The sequence below is a fragment of the Canis aureus genome, chromosome 5, assembly GCF_053574225.1.
Source record: "Canis aureus isolate CA01 chromosome 5, VMU_Caureus_v.1.0, whole genome shotgun sequence".
In the NCBI taxonomy this organism is placed as follows: domain Eukaryota; kingdom Metazoa; phylum Chordata; class Mammalia; order Carnivora; family Canidae; genus Canis; species Canis aureus.
This window is the reverse complement of record NC_135615.1, coordinates 80304967-80319847: the sequence shown is the minus strand read 5'-3', so window position 1 is coordinate 80319847 and position 14881 is coordinate 80304967. Positions and strand designations below refer to the sequence as shown.

The following is a 14881-nucleotide window of genomic DNA, read 5'->3' as shown; positions in this document are numbered from 1 at the left end:
TGTGCTCTTCTATGCAGCACAATATGGGTATGGAGCCCAGGTGTGCCTTCTATCATCCTGACCTATTGATTCCCCCAGGAAAATAGGGAAAGCTGACCCCAGGTGAAGCCTGAACACCCTTCCACCCCCCACTCAAGCAGTACCTGGTGAGGAGGTCAAGGACCTGCTGTTTGCGGCTGGGAATGGTGGCAAGAGCTTCCACAATGGTGCAGGCTGCCTGCCTGGCTGCCTGCGTTGCTGGAGTGAAGAGCACCTGCAGGACACAGGAGAGAAGCTCCAGCTCAGGGGACAGCCTGCCTCGCCAGGCCCCCAACATGGCACAATCAACTGCCACCCTTCCAGAAGTCCTCTGGGCACTTCTCAGGGAAAAGATTAAAGGTGAAAACCAACAGCTAATGCCAGATGCAACCGTGGTTGCTCAGGAGTCCCCTTCTTCATGGAAAATTTCTTCCTCAAGCAATCTGGAGGATGCCCCTAATGGCTGAACTAGTCAAATAATCAAGTCTTTTTCTTAGCATACATTTCTTTTAACTCTATTTTTGGGATAGCTATACACTAAATACTTCTACCTAGTAAAATATTTCTCATTTTATGTATTAGTGGACAAGTGGATGCCCTTAATTACTTTAATCCTTCCTTATGTTTGACAGAACAAAGAGAGAGGGCAGCAGGAGGTAGGGATGAAAGGAGAAAAAGGGAAAGCAGCATTGAGGCTTTTTTCTGGTTAAGGGGCCAGGGAGGATAGTGGCAAGCACACCAGCTTGAGAAAGGCACAGGAAAATCCTGTCTTGACCAGTCTACCACACTGGTAGCTACAACCAAGAACCTCCCATTGCTTTCTATATCTGAAAGGAAGAGAGAGCAGAGCAGACACATGGGGAGGAGCAGAAATGGGCTGCCTGGCTCTGGGGCAGAGGGCCGAGCACGTGGTCACTCACTTGCCGCAGCCAGTTGTTATGGCCTAGTTTGAGATCCAAGGGGGGCGTCCTCTTCCCACGACGACTCAGGAACTGTTTCCACCTCCACACGTACTTCTCGGTCAAATAGAGGTGGCGGAGCTCTGACTTGCTGGGGGACTTCCCATTGCCATCTATCCCTGGCAGGCACAGGGGTTCACCAGGGGTAAGGAAAGGAAGTGACAGAAAGTAGGGATTGCAGGGCTGTCGTGATATGGGTAAGAGGGTTGACTTCCCCGGTCTTGAAGAGACAGACACACCTCTGATAGGAAGACACTTCTTCCAGGATTCATAGGATGCTTTGGGGTCTCTCTTGAGCCACAGCTGAGCCTGGGCATGGATCTCATTGCAGTACGGTTTGACTGTGGTGAGGGCTTCAACGGGGACGTCCTGCAGGTGGAAGGCCGAACAGGGTGGGGAGCTTCAGAGCATACCTGAGTTGGGCTCCAATACAACGGCACATACGCCCCAGCGGGACATACGCAAAAGCAAGGATCAGAAGGATCAATGTTTGTATCAGTTATGCCCAAATATGTGTTCCTGTTAAAGCATTCTGGCCCAATTTAGCAGCACCAACTCCATGCTTGGCTTCAAGTCACTGCTTTGACTGCAGAGGATAAGATGTAGCTGGCTTCCTATAGACCATCCTACAACCACAAACACCAATTCCTATCCCAAACCTGACTCGCAGTTTCCTTAACCTAAATCTTCAAGGAGTCTCTGAGCAGTCTCCAGAATTTCAAGAGCCACTACTAAGCCGAACTAAGGTGCACAGCAGAGAGATCCATACAGCACTCTAAGCTTGCCGTTCTCAAGCTTTTTGGCCTCAGGACGCCTTCACTCTTAAAAAATTACTTAAGACTCTAAACAGCTTTTGTACGTGTGATTCTATTGATATTTACCATGCTAAGAAGCATGAGAAATTCTTAAAATATTTACTAATTTCATTTAAAAATGAGAACAAAAAAAAAAAAGGCAAAAATAAAATAAAAATAAAAAATAAAAAAAATAAAAAATAAAAAATAAAAAATAAAAATGGGAACAAAGGGACAATGTAAATGACATTTTTTATATTTCCAAAGTAAAAATCATCTGAAGAAGTGACACTATTTTTGGTTTTTGAAAATTTGCCTAACAGACTGCCTTAGTAGGAGCTGGATTCTCCAACCTACTTCTGTGTTCCAACTGTTTGGGAGAAGTTGTTTGGGCTGAAGTGCATGAAAAACACCCAGCTGCATACAGATACACAGCTGGAAAGGAGAAGAATGTTTTACTAGACTGCTCATTTAATTGTGGGTTTCTTTCTTTCTGATACTACTATTAACAAGTTATAGGTTCTTAAAGATTGGCTGTTACATGGAAGCTGAAATCAATGGATAAACTTTTCACAGTCCTTTTTTTTTTTTTTCTTTTCATAGTCCATTATACTAAAACTCGTTTTACCTACTCATGATTCTGTAGCATTTGCTGGTCATTTGGAAAATACTGGCTCACTGAGTTATGCCAATGCCTCTAAAGTGACAGGCATACTTCATTCATTTTTAAAGAAAATGTCTGCTAAACACCCAATTCTGAATGACAACTAGCCTGGTGCACATTTTCCCAAGCACATTTTCTTACAGGGGCTCCGTAAGAAAAGCATCTGGCTCAGCCTGCATCTGAAATAATACCCCATGTGCTTCTCAAGACAAGTGCTGTAGCAGGAGCACTTCTGTGTACTTCCACACTGAATATTAAAAACACAAGTACACCAGAGTCAAGATTTACTAAAATTCACTTGTGCTGCTTCACCAAGGATCCCCTTGAGTCAAAGCACAGGACAGTGAAGAGCCCGGCCAGGAGGGTGGCTGGGAGCTGTCGCCTTTCCCACTGAGGCTCCAGCAGCCCAACCCACCACTGAATATGTGCCCTTAGCACCAATGGTGCCAGACCTGAAGGGGCAAACAGGGTCAGCGGAAGATTCTGCAACAGACATTGACCTCACAGATTCCCGGATAGTCTGGGCAACACCCAGGCATCTGGGAGTCCCAATGTTAGAACTGATGCTTTCTCTAGGCTGGCGTTAAGCACAGTGTGAACATCGATATGGGGCTCTGGTGCTTAGAGGGTAAGCAACTCTAGAAATCTGCTGCCTCACTCTGGAAAAAATCGATGGTTATCTGAAAGTAGGGTTCTTCTTCAATCAAAGGCCAATTTTATCTAAGAATGAGCTCTGAGGGGAAATAAACCTCACCAAAGGGAAGGAAGATGGATACTTCAGTCCTGCCTTTTTTTTTTTTTAAGATTTTATTTATTTATTCATGACAGAAACAGAGAGAGAGAGAGAGAGAGAGAGAAAGCAGAGACACAGGCAGAGGGAGAAGCAGGCTCCATGTAGGGAGCCAGACACGGGACTCGATCCCAGGTCTCCAGGATCACACCCTGGGCTGAAGGTGGTGCTAAACCGCTGGGCCACCAGGGCTGCCCACCCCCCCGCCCCGCCCCAGCTTTTTAAAAGATTTTTATTTATTCATGAGAGACATACAGAGACCTAGGCAGAGGGAGAAGCAGGCTCCTCTCAGGGAGCCCAATAGGGGACTCAATCCCGGATGCTAGGATCATGCCCTGAGCCAAAGGCAGATGTTCAACCGCTGAGCCACCCAGGCGTTCCTGCCCTGCCTTTTCTAAGGACTGTCTAGGAAAAGGAGAGTCAAAGAAAATTCAGTGAACTGTTCAGGATCCAGCTTCCTCCCTAGTGCTAACCACTCAGAAAGCAGTCTTCCTACAATGCTAAAGACTGTTCTCACCAAAGGATTCTATCAGGATGGGGCAGGAATCAAATAGCCCAAGGACCACAGAGGAGTAAGGGACAAGGAGCCTCAGGCATGGCCGTGAAGAAGAATTATGGTCCATGTTTTCCAAAGGCTGTTACAAGCACATCAATCTGGGGCTAGGCTATGGTTATTTTAGAATAAAACTTGGCTTTCCTCTCTCACTTAATGATTCACTGAGTGGCTATCATCTGCTAGATATTACACTCTGCCCTGGACATAAAATAAACGTCTAAACTAATGTCCCTGGGTTCAAGGAGCTCACAACCCGCCTAGCAGGGAACTGGATCTTCTAAGGAGCAGCTCACTGAGAGGGGAGATCCTACACAGTAGACAGCATGCAGCGGCAGCCACCATTTACTAGGGACTAACATGAGCCACACAGCATTCTGGGCATGTGACCGCATCAAGTAACTGATTCTTCACAATGTATTGTGCTCTCATTTCAGAGGTAGGCAATCTGAGGAGCCTGAGTCAGTAACTTGCCCAAAGTCACAAGGCTAGTAAATAGAAGAGCTGGGATGTGAAGTCTTGCTTCAGAGCCTAGGATCTTCACCAAAGCACCATGCTGCATGGTCAAAGTCACAGGGGCAGGAAAGAACACTGTGCTCTCTGGGAGCTGTGAGTCCTCTGTCCTCCAATGGGACTGGAAAGACAGTCCTCCAGTAAAGCTGTCTTGTTCAAGGCTCTTGATTTTCATGTTTATTTTACCCTTGAGACTTTCCTCTGAGAAACCTTCTTTCTCAAAAATCCCAACTCCTAATAAATAAAATCTATAAAAGGTGGGGGGGGGGGGGTCCCTGGGTGGCTCAGCAGTTTAGCGCCTGCCTTCAGCCCAGGGCGTGATCCTGGAGTCCCGGGATCGAGTCCCACGTCGGGCTCCCTGCATGTAGCCTGCATTTCCCTCTGCCTGTGTCTCTGCCTCTCTCTCTCTCTCTCTCAATCTCTCTCTCTGGGTCTCTCATGAATAAATAAAATCTTAAAAAAAAAAAAAATCCCAACTCCTATCTGCTGAAGTATGGCGAAGGAAGTGCTGGTGCCCCACCACGAGCAGGCTGAGTGCCGGGTAAGGCAGGACACCATGCTGGCTGGGGCAGGAGGGGGCCGCCGCCTTGCTCTCTGTGACTCCCCACCCGGTACCTTGTTCTTCTTGCTGGTTGGAGCAGGTGGTTTAATCAACTTCTGCAAGATCCGCAGGCACATGAGGGTAATGTTCTCCACAACCACAGGAGTCTTAATGTTCACGGCCATGAGGAAAAGGCTGAGAGCTAGGGGCAGGGATAGGAAGGACAGGCCAAGTCTCAGTCATAGCACCCTGTACCTGCTCCAGCAAGGCTGTCCATGGCGGCTGCCCTGCCCCACCACCTCTGTGGCTAGAACTGCACCCGAAGCCCCCATCCCCTTTCTGAAAAGCCCCTAACCAGCTCACCACAGCGTAACCGGAGTTCCCAGCAGCTGTCCTCCTTTGAGATGGAATCTGTCAGCAACAGCATTTCATACTGAAGGCTGCTTGCCTAGAAGGCCAACGAGAGGAGACATGAAAAGAGGAGAGTCTGCAAGTGAGACCAGGACTGGGCCTCATGTCCAAGCTCTGATCAGGGAACTCAGAACTAAGATGTCTAGTACTCAGTGGCACCATCAGAAAGAGAAAGGAGGGGTAGAGACCCCTGTACTCCATCCAGCCAACCACCAATTTCTCTTCTCCCTGAGGCTGGCTCTGACCTGGGACAGTCATTCTAGGGTAAGAGCTCTCCAGGCTGCTGCTCCTTGCCTCCCTAGCCACGCCAGGGAGACTGATGGAAAGAAAGTGAGGGAACGCAGGAGAAAGAGGAAGGAGTCAGAGTGTGGCTGTCCTGCTTACCAGATCGGGATTGGCCCAGTGGCCCTTCAGGGCAGTGGAGACTTTGCCAATAATCAAGTCATTCATTTGCTGGGTGGCTTCTGGATTGTCTCTGGGGAAACAAAGAAATGGAAGTCCTGTTACCTACCTGAAGGAGCACAGAGAAAAGGCACTCAATGCCAAGGGCCACCTGGCCTCCCCACGGGCCTGACCACAAATTGGCCCCACAAGACCTGGATCTGGAAGAGAGTGTCCATCACAGCCACCTGCCCCACAGCAGTCACTGGGGAGAGCAACTACAGCATCTAAGAGATCTCCCCATGCACAGCCCAGGCTAAAGAGACCTCCCCAGGCACTGCCTGGTGCACCACATCCTCCAATCTCTGAATTCGGGGGACCCCTGCCAGGATGGGTTACAACACTTTCCTCATTTTCTCCATCTGCCTCCACTTTACCTCCCATGAGGTACCCACATTTCCCACTGACGCCTCACCATAAGAATGTCTGTATTAGTCATGACAATGTCAATTGTACTAGGTCACTTTCTCACTTCCTTCCCTGTTTCGAATAAAAACCAGAGTCCTTCCAATGGCCTAGAAGATCCCCCCAGGATCTGGCCCCCAGAAACGTCTCATTCTCCTTCCTGTTTCCCAGGTGGCCTCCTTCACACCACCTACACAGCTCCCGCATCATCCCCAGCACAGGCCTGCCTCTTGCTCTTAAATGTGAGGTTTCCTATGTGTGCAACCACAGCTGAGACATCTTCATGGCTTGTCCCCTTACTTCACACACGTCTTCTCTGACCACCTTCTCCCAGCAGCAATTCCTGCCACAGTCAGGGGTGCCACCCCAGCTGTACCTCCCTTTCACAACCCAATCTCCTGACACTGTACTTGTGCAAGTATCTTTCTACAGTTCTCCCCACCTGGACTGCAGGCTCCAGGAAGTAGGGACTCTGTTTCATTTACCACTGCACAGAGTCCAGAACAATGCCTGGCATTCAGCAGATGCTCAAAAAACACCCACTAAGTGAATAAATAATACAGCAAGAAACAGTTACCAATCACCTAACATGTCCCGGAACTCATGTCGCACACTTAGTAAATCTAGCTCTGGCGACTGCATCCACAATACTAGTACTCAATAAATACAAGTTATTGCCCACGAGTTATACCATTCCACCTTCGCCACAAGCCTTTAAGGTATTTACTATTATTATCAGTATTTTTCAGATGACGAAAACCTCAGCTCAGGGAAGGTAGGTAAGCTGTCCAAAGCACAGAGATCAAACACTGAGCCCAAGCTTCACTGCTAGGCTACACTGTTCCACTGGCCTCTTCCATGTGAGTCTGAAGTCCAAGTGTCCGGTCACTCCCTTCGCTTCCCTCACCAGAATCCAGAGACTGTTCAGGGAACTTCACTGGAACCAACAAAGTACAAGCCAAATATTCTTTTTATGAGGAAATCTGGTCTCAAATGCTCACAGAGTCTGCTCATCCAGACCCCTGGCCATCTCCTGCACTTCCGCCCTCCTAAGTAAGCCAGCCCGTCTGGCAGTGACAAACACCACACTTTGCACCCCCAAGCTCCCAGCATGGCTGCTACCACCAATTTCTGTGCCAGCAGGAGTTACTGTGTCCACAATCCCAAGGCAGGCGCTGACCGAGTTAGCAGGCACATGAGCTGGCGGACCTCCTCCCGCATGCCTGCAGAGCCCCGACGGAGATTGTAATCAAAGAGATCCCGGATGAGGCCCTGAGAGACGAGGATGTGCCTCAGGGCTGGATTGGTGGCCAGGGCCCGGAGCAGTGTGATACAATGTTCTGTGACAGCCGAGGCGCAGCCGTAGCACTTGGTGGAGGATGTGTGGCCACAGCCCAGGACAGATAAGGCGCGGTACTGGCTGGCAGTGAAAGTGGGCTGCACGGAGGTTCGGGACGATTTGGTGGCCGCTTCCCTCTGTTGCAGGTCATATTCCAACAACTCTTTTCGTGAAGCAAAGACTTTCTAAGAAAAAAAAAAAAAAGATAAAAGAGATACAAATTAGCAATTAAAGGAAGGAGAAAGGGAAAGTTAACTAGAAATCAGGTTTGGTTTGAAAAAACACTTTAGGGGTGCCTGGGTGGCTTAGTCGGTTAAGTGTCTGCCTTTGGCTTAGGTCATGATCTCGGGGTCCTGGAATTGACCCCACCTTGGGCTCCTGGCTCCGTGTGGAGCTTGCTTCTCCCTCCCCCTCTGCTGCTCTCCCTGCCTGTGCTTTCTCTGTCAACTAAATAAGTAGGTAAAAAGATAGCTAGATAAATAGATACATAAATAGATATATATATATCTATACATAAATAGATACATGCATGATCTAATTTAATCTTTGTGATGACCCCACCCATTAAATATTTCATCCTTGTTTTACAGAGCAGGAAGCTGAAGCTTAGGAAGATTGGTGTGCCCAAGACAAACGGCAGAATCAGAACTCAAGCCCTGATCAGAAGCACATGTCCTTAACTTCCATGTAATGCTGTCTCATAAAGAACAAACACAAAGATCAGAGATGTAGGCCCATGAAACAAAGACAATTCTAGGGGGCAAAGAACCAGCTTGTCTGTGGCCAGCCTCCCATCCCACGGAGATTAGGTCAGTAATATTCCATTGGCCTCACAGCCCACCTTGGTTGACTGGCACTGGTGTGCCCTGCCCCTCCAGTCTACAAATATGGCATATCAGAAAAAAGAGGGAACAGAATCTTGACACCCAGTTTTTTAAAACTTGCCACCCCTCTGCTGAAAGATGAGTTGTGAATGGGCCAAGGAAAACAGATTTATTTATTTATTTATTTTTTTGGAAAACAGATTTATAATCATCTGTTATCCTTAGTCTTCTGGAACAAATTCAGGTCTCTGCCAAGCACCAGAAACTATAGTGGGAGAGAAGCTAAATGGTGCAGCGACCTAGACCTTGCCTTTTCAGCCAACTGAGCAAGGGAAACCCAAGATTTGAACTGCCGGAGCGGGGCAACAGGCCTGCTCTGAAAACAGGAGGGGTAACACTTGACAGAACACTAGAGCGGCTCCAGTTCCTCTACCTGGATGATTTTGGAAAGCTCATCAAACGAGTTCTTGCAATCTCCACAGTACTCCTGAGCCAGCTGCAGGATGTACCGATTCACGCTGGCTGAAGTGGAACTGATGCCCCCAGCTGTCCCCGAGTCATCCTGCAACCCAAGAGGTATGCTGTCAGCCTCCTGCTTCAGACCCAGAGCCCTCTCCAGATGCCCCTCTAGCTTGGGGTTACCTGTGGCTTTTCAGGGGCTGCCTCGTTCACTTTGCAGAGCAGGTTCTCCAGCTGTGGCCGGTGTCCCATCAGCTGGTGATACACTCGGTCAGCTTTGTCCAGAAGTGTATTAATGTTGGAAACAGCCTAGCAGGAGAAGACAACTGTGTGTGAAGGCTTTTCCTTGAGTGATCCCAACTGCTAACTGTTTCCTGAAACATTTCCTACAGGTCAGGTTCTGCGTTTCATACATTCATCACTTCTATTCCTCACAATAATCCCTGGGGTTGGTACATTATTTATAGTAACATACAATATGTATCTAACACAATATACATAAAAATACACAATGCTGAGAGAAGTCATTTTCATTAGGTCACATAGCACTAAAAAGACACAGCAGGAACTGGAACTTTGGTCCTTCTGACTCCATAGCTAAATGTTCTCTTGCTTCCCATGCTGCTTCTAGCAGCAATCCCAAAAGCTCCCCACTTTTGACTATCATCTAATCCCTAGTCCCACCACACCACACAGACTGAGAACCAGACCCTGGATAAGCAGACACTGCTGGAAGGCCAACAGCTGTAATACGAGACATCTCTGGAATAAATGCAAGGCACTCATCCGACTTCTTCCTGCCTTTCCAAATCTAAAGTTACATGCCCCTTGAGACATTCTAGTTCACTGCCAACATGCTCCAAAGTCCTATGTAAATCACATGTTCCAATGCCATTATCTGCACCCGCCTGAAAGCCAGGTCCTAAAGAGAGTGCTGAGTCAAGGAAGACTTGGGTGAAAAGGAAAAGCACACTGCCCTCCAATAGCCCTGCTGCCCAAAGCTCAGAGCAAAGCCACTGTCCTTGAGTATAGGACAGACCCAGCCTCACCTTCTTCCGGTCTTCTTCATTCTCAATGGGATCCACTGCACAGCAAGGCTTGGCATAGAGCATAAAATCGAAGCGAGCGTATTTACAGAAACCACAGGCATTGCAGAGGAAGGGATCTTTTTCATCGTAGTTGATGGACCTAAAGAACCAAAATGTTTCGGTCAAGGAGGGGCGGCAGCAGAGGTTTGGAGTGGTGTGCAGGGACTGTGAGTGCCACACGCATATTCTGGAACTGTGTCAGGATGACAAGAGGTGAGGATGCTTACACAACCAGGTAATGAGAAAGGATGACTTGGAACTAAGCTGAGGGATCCCCACCCCCAGGCTACCACGGGACAGGTGCAGGCACCGCTCTTTCTTCCACCACCTTCTAGCCTTGAACTCCACACACCCATAACCCTCCAATAATGATGAAGGCAGCAAACACCGAGACTCTTGTAGGGGATACAAGGGACATACGTGGCCCCAACCGGGGCGACACACTCTCCCCCTCACCTGCATTTGTGACACTGGTAGACATTCTCTCCACAGTTGCCACAGACCCCTGGGTTGGCAGGGACGGAGGCACTGCAGCGGGGGCACTGCAGGGTCTCTGTGGAGGCCTGATAGTTTTCGTAGAAGTCCGCAAACTCAATCATCAGGTTGGAGGCCACAATGGGCAAGGGCAGGTCGATCTTCACCTCTGTCTGCCCAGGGGTCAGCTGAACTTTCTTGGCCTTATGCCAGCGAGCCGGCCTAGGAGAGAGAGTGGCAGCTAGAGGGATAGAGGGCCGGGGAGCCACTTTCATACCCCTCCAGTGACAGAGGTCTGAGGAGACAAAGAGCAAGACTGTCCCCGTGTGTTCTCCTAAGGTAGTCATCACTTTAAGAAGTGAAGATACAGCAAATAATACCAACCTAATTTTTAAAACATTCACTATAGAAAAGAATATAAGCACTTTAAGGTGCTCTGTAGAATCATTTTTTCAGATTCTAAAAAAATAACAAAAGACATTACTCCAAAAGTATGCTGCCCTGAAGCCTGAATCCCAAGAGGTACCATGTGCCAAGTACAGACCAAAAAAAAAAAAAAAAAAAAAGCATGTAATTATTTAGAATAATCACATTAATCACAGGTAATATTTATTGGGCACTTAATATGTGCTAGGCTCTGTTCTCAGCACATTACATACACTAAACTAGTTCTAATCCTCAAAATAACACCCTAAGAGTGGACTTATCTCCATTTTACAGTTAAAGAAACAAAGGCAGCACAACTCCCATGTCGAGACAGGTAGGAGGGCGGGGGTGTAAACCCACGGTCTTACTACAGAGTCTGAGCTTCCAGCTGCTGCACCGATGCTACACGACACAAAATGAAATCCACCTCCTCCAAAGGCGGTGGGTTATCCCAGTGAGCAGCTTCTACTTGCAGGTCACCAATGTTAGCTACTCCTCAAAGGAAGAAAACTTCCTGCAGGCAGTGCTCCTAGCAGCCGTCCAATGATGTGGTAAACTCTAGCTTTACTCTGCCGCTCAGAGTGATACCAATACTTCCATTCTGTGCACAACAGCCCCAAAAGTCTTACTATTCAAGCAGCACCTCCCCACGTCCTCTGCCCAACAGCAGTGCCTGAGATTTCAACAAGAGATCGGTTTCTGGGAGTCAACACTATAACCCACGCTGATGCCTTCTTTGGCCCACAAACGACATGCCCCCACTCAGACACTGGAAGATGTGAGCTAGAAAGATCCAACTTGGGCAGATATAGAGGGAAGGTACATGTGGAAATGGAAGGACAGCCTGCGTACTAGAGGAGCTTCTTGAGACTTACTGCCTGCTCCATGAGCAAGAAAACAGTGTCTTAACTGAAAAAATGACAACTACTTCCCAATACAGATGTTATAGAAAACTAGAACTGCCCTAATTAACATGAGTAGGAGGAGCCTGAAGTTCCCTCACTCAGCTTCCCCTCCCAAGGAAGGCTGTGAATTGCTTCCTGAGACCCCAAAGGCTCCACTGGACATGATTTTATTATTTTTAATTTATTATTATTTATCTATGTATACACATATGTATGCATACACACATAGATTTTATTTATTTATTTATGAGAGACCCAGGGAGAGGGAGTAGCAGACTCCATGCAGGGAACCCGATGTTAGACTCGATCCTGGGACTCCAGGATCACGCCCTGGGCCGAAGGCAGACGCTAAATCACTGAGCCACCCAGGGATCCCCATCCATGGACATGATTTTGTTTTTTTTTTTTTTTTTTTTAAAGAGAATGTCTCTTCTTTTTTTTTTTTAATTTTTATTTATTTATGATAGTCACACAGAGAGAGAGAGAGAGAGAGAGAGAGGCAGAGACACAGGCAGAGGGAGAAGCAGGCTCCATGCACCGGAAGCCCGACGTGGGATTCGATCCTGGGTCTCCAGGATTGCGCCCTGGGCCAAAGGCAGGCGCCAAACCGCTGCGCCACCCAGGGATCCCCATGGACATGATTTTAAAAGAACCTTTGTCAACACCCTTAGGAACTGTGTCTCACTTTTGTCTGCGTCATGACGCAAGGGGGTAAGAAGATCCTACCAATCCCTACGGATATGCTGCTTTACCCGATTCTAGCAATCAGAGCCAGCAAAGCCTTACAAGCTGCCCCTTCCCAAGTCTGAGGAGCCCTTACTTGTTTTTTAACTCTACGATGGCCTGCACAGTCCGGTTGTTGTAATAGAGGTTGATGGTCCGCACCATCTTTGTCCGTTTCAGATCTCCAATTTTCACTGTCACTTTGCTGATGGTGTGGCTGCCGATGAGCTTCACAACCTGCTGGGTTGTGGTGTACCGCGTGTCCACTTTAATGGAAGACAGCTTGATATACTAAACACAGGAGTACACACAAAACATTGTATCAGTTCAAGGTAACTGGCTCATCCTGCCTTCTTCAAAACTGATCACTGTAACCCACTCTTCATCCATGGATAAAGTTTCTATTAAGGGTGGTTAAGTGTGGCAAGTAAGCATGCCATACCACCAGTGACCAAACACCTATGTGGCCACACTCAAGCTCCAGTAACAAGAAACCCACTAGCCCTGCAAGCCTCATGACTGCCCCTGTTGAAGACGGCACTTACACAGAACGGCACCTCTGGATTATTACACACCAGGCAGGGATCGCTCTCCAGGTAATAGCCATCAAATTCCACTAAGCCAGACAAGGTGCTAAGGAAGAAACCAGTCTCAGCATAAAGAAATCTTCATCTTAGAAAGCACTGAGCTTCACGAAGAAGCCATGAATGAGCCACTGCTCAACATTCCCTGAAGTGAGCCCCACCCTAGTAAGAACATAAGGGGAAGTGAGAACTCCCAATAGGGCTTAGACGTCACAGGAAGGGAATTTCAACCAATTTACCAAGATGGTTCCTATTTCTGAGCTGTTCTGAGGTCAGAGGAATCCTAAAAAGTGACATTAAAATTTGACTCCAAGAAGAGTCACAATTAGATTTACTAAAAAAAAATCACTGAATTGTATACTAAAAATAGGTGATTTTTGTGATATATAAATTATACCTCAATGAAGTTTAGAGGGAAAAAAAGTCACTATTAAAACTAAAGAAATAACAGCTTGTTTAACCAGCAAATAGTCTTTCAAAAGTTTTTTTTAATATAGCTATTTTCTGTAAACTTATCTGATTTAGACTTAGACACTTGAAATTGAGACATTCTCAAATTTCTGCTTACCAAGACTTAATTTAGCAGTCACATTTTGAGTACCCCATGGGCACATGGCCTCAGCTACATGGGAGGGATTCGAAAACCAACTAGGCAGAGATGTATTGATTCTTATGTAAAGGCCAACCAATGTGGAAATAGCAACTGGGACTTCAAACAGGGAGAAAGCAGAACAAGCTCACTTGTAAATATTGGAGTTGGGATGGTTGGTAAGAATGTGGTTTTGGGTCCGCAGAATTTCCACAGCCTTCTGTGAATACTCCTTCAACTGAAACAGAAGTCAATAAAAAAAGGCCACAGTTAAAGCCCAAGGGAAAGTCTTACTGGCAAAGACTTCTGTCTTCTGTCTAGCTGATACTGTCCAAGAAGCACCAGGCCTCTCAGCCCCCACGTAAAATCATACAAGGCTGGGCCTAACTCCTACAAGTGTCCAACAATCTTTAGTGACAGCCATCTCTCTAGACCCTGTACATGAAAATAATTTCTATTCCCAAGGAGAAGTCATGAAATGGTTATCCAATTGCAGAGACACTTTTAGGGATGTCATCAGGGCTGCCAGGAAAACCTGGGGTACACCTTCTTTCCTAAAGCAACTTTAATGGGTTGCATTTTCCTCCCCACCTGATTACCTCCTGTTGGCTAAGGCAAATTGAGCCTGTACTTATTTGCTAACATATGTTATCTGTGTGGTATGTATGTTGGCAGTGCTTACCATATACCTAAAAAGATTTCACATATGCACTCCCTATGCGGGTTGATGATGTTCTTAACTCAAAAGAAAAAAAGGTCAAATATGCCAAGTCAGCCCCTCTGACCATATGTCAATTGTTACCTTCTTCTCCGTTTGTGGGGTTTTCAAGGAGAAATATCCTAGTAGGTCCACAAACTGGGCAGCCTTACGACCATAGGCTGGGAGTTCTGGCCATATGGACCACATCAGATCTAACAGAAGTTCCTGTTGAGATTTACTAGAGTTTCTGTAGATAAAGGATAGTTCGTATTACCAATCAGCAGAAAACCTTGTGGTTCTTTTTATTCATCAACTAGGCCCAAGTACCATTTTTATAGATATACATATCTACCTCCCCACAACCAGGGGTTAAGTTTGAATTGTTTCTGCACTCTTTGGGCAGTAGATCCTAACAGGCATAGCTCCAATCTTTCCTATCTTCAGAAGGTAGCCTAAAGAGTGAAGCCTGGTCGCTTTACAAACTTGTAAACACAGCCCTCTCAGGAAAAATGATCATTTCTTACTTAAAACATCACTTTAAAGGCAGATAACTTGATGCAGACATCTATAATAGTCAAGAAGACCCAGGCTGATATAAATACTGACACTGGGACTGTGAATGTGTGATGTAAAGCAAGACAGAACTACATTGTCCACTGGGATCCTGGACCCATGCAGACT

At 47.0% G+C, this 14881-nt stretch overlaps 1 protein-coding gene across 5 annotated transcripts in view; it reads right to left on the bottom strand.

The window, feature by feature from the left end:
* UBR4 (ubiquitin protein ligase E3 component n-recognin 4) overlaps positions 1-14881 on the bottom strand; it is a 132493-nt gene that overhangs the window by 30722 nt on the left and 86890 nt on the right. For all 5 annotated transcript variants that reach the window (XM_077899395.1, XM_077899397.1, XM_077899399.1 and 2 more), the window contains 15 exons: positions 14303-14447; positions 13653-13738; positions 12873-12960; positions 12425-12618; positions 10256-10495; positions 9761-9899; positions 8895-9020; positions 8686-8814; positions 7270-7613; positions 5628-5718; positions 5196-5280; positions 4907-5034; positions 1217-1346; positions 939-1096; positions 144-253 (listed from right to left, as the gene is read on the bottom strand). In XM_077899395.1, the coding sequence (XP_077755521.1) occupies positions 144-253; positions 939-1096; positions 1217-1346; positions 4907-5034; positions 5196-5280; positions 5628-5718; positions 7270-7613; positions 8686-8814; positions 8895-9020; positions 9761-9899; positions 10256-10495; positions 12425-12618; positions 12873-12960; positions 13653-13738; positions 14303-14447 (2193 nt within the window). The remainder of the gene's footprint in view (positions 1-143; positions 254-938; positions 1097-1216; positions 1347-4906; positions 5035-5195; positions 5281-5627; positions 5719-7269; positions 7614-8685; positions 8815-8894; positions 9021-9760; positions 9900-10255; positions 10496-12424; positions 12619-12872; positions 12961-13652; positions 13739-14302; positions 14448-14881) is intronic.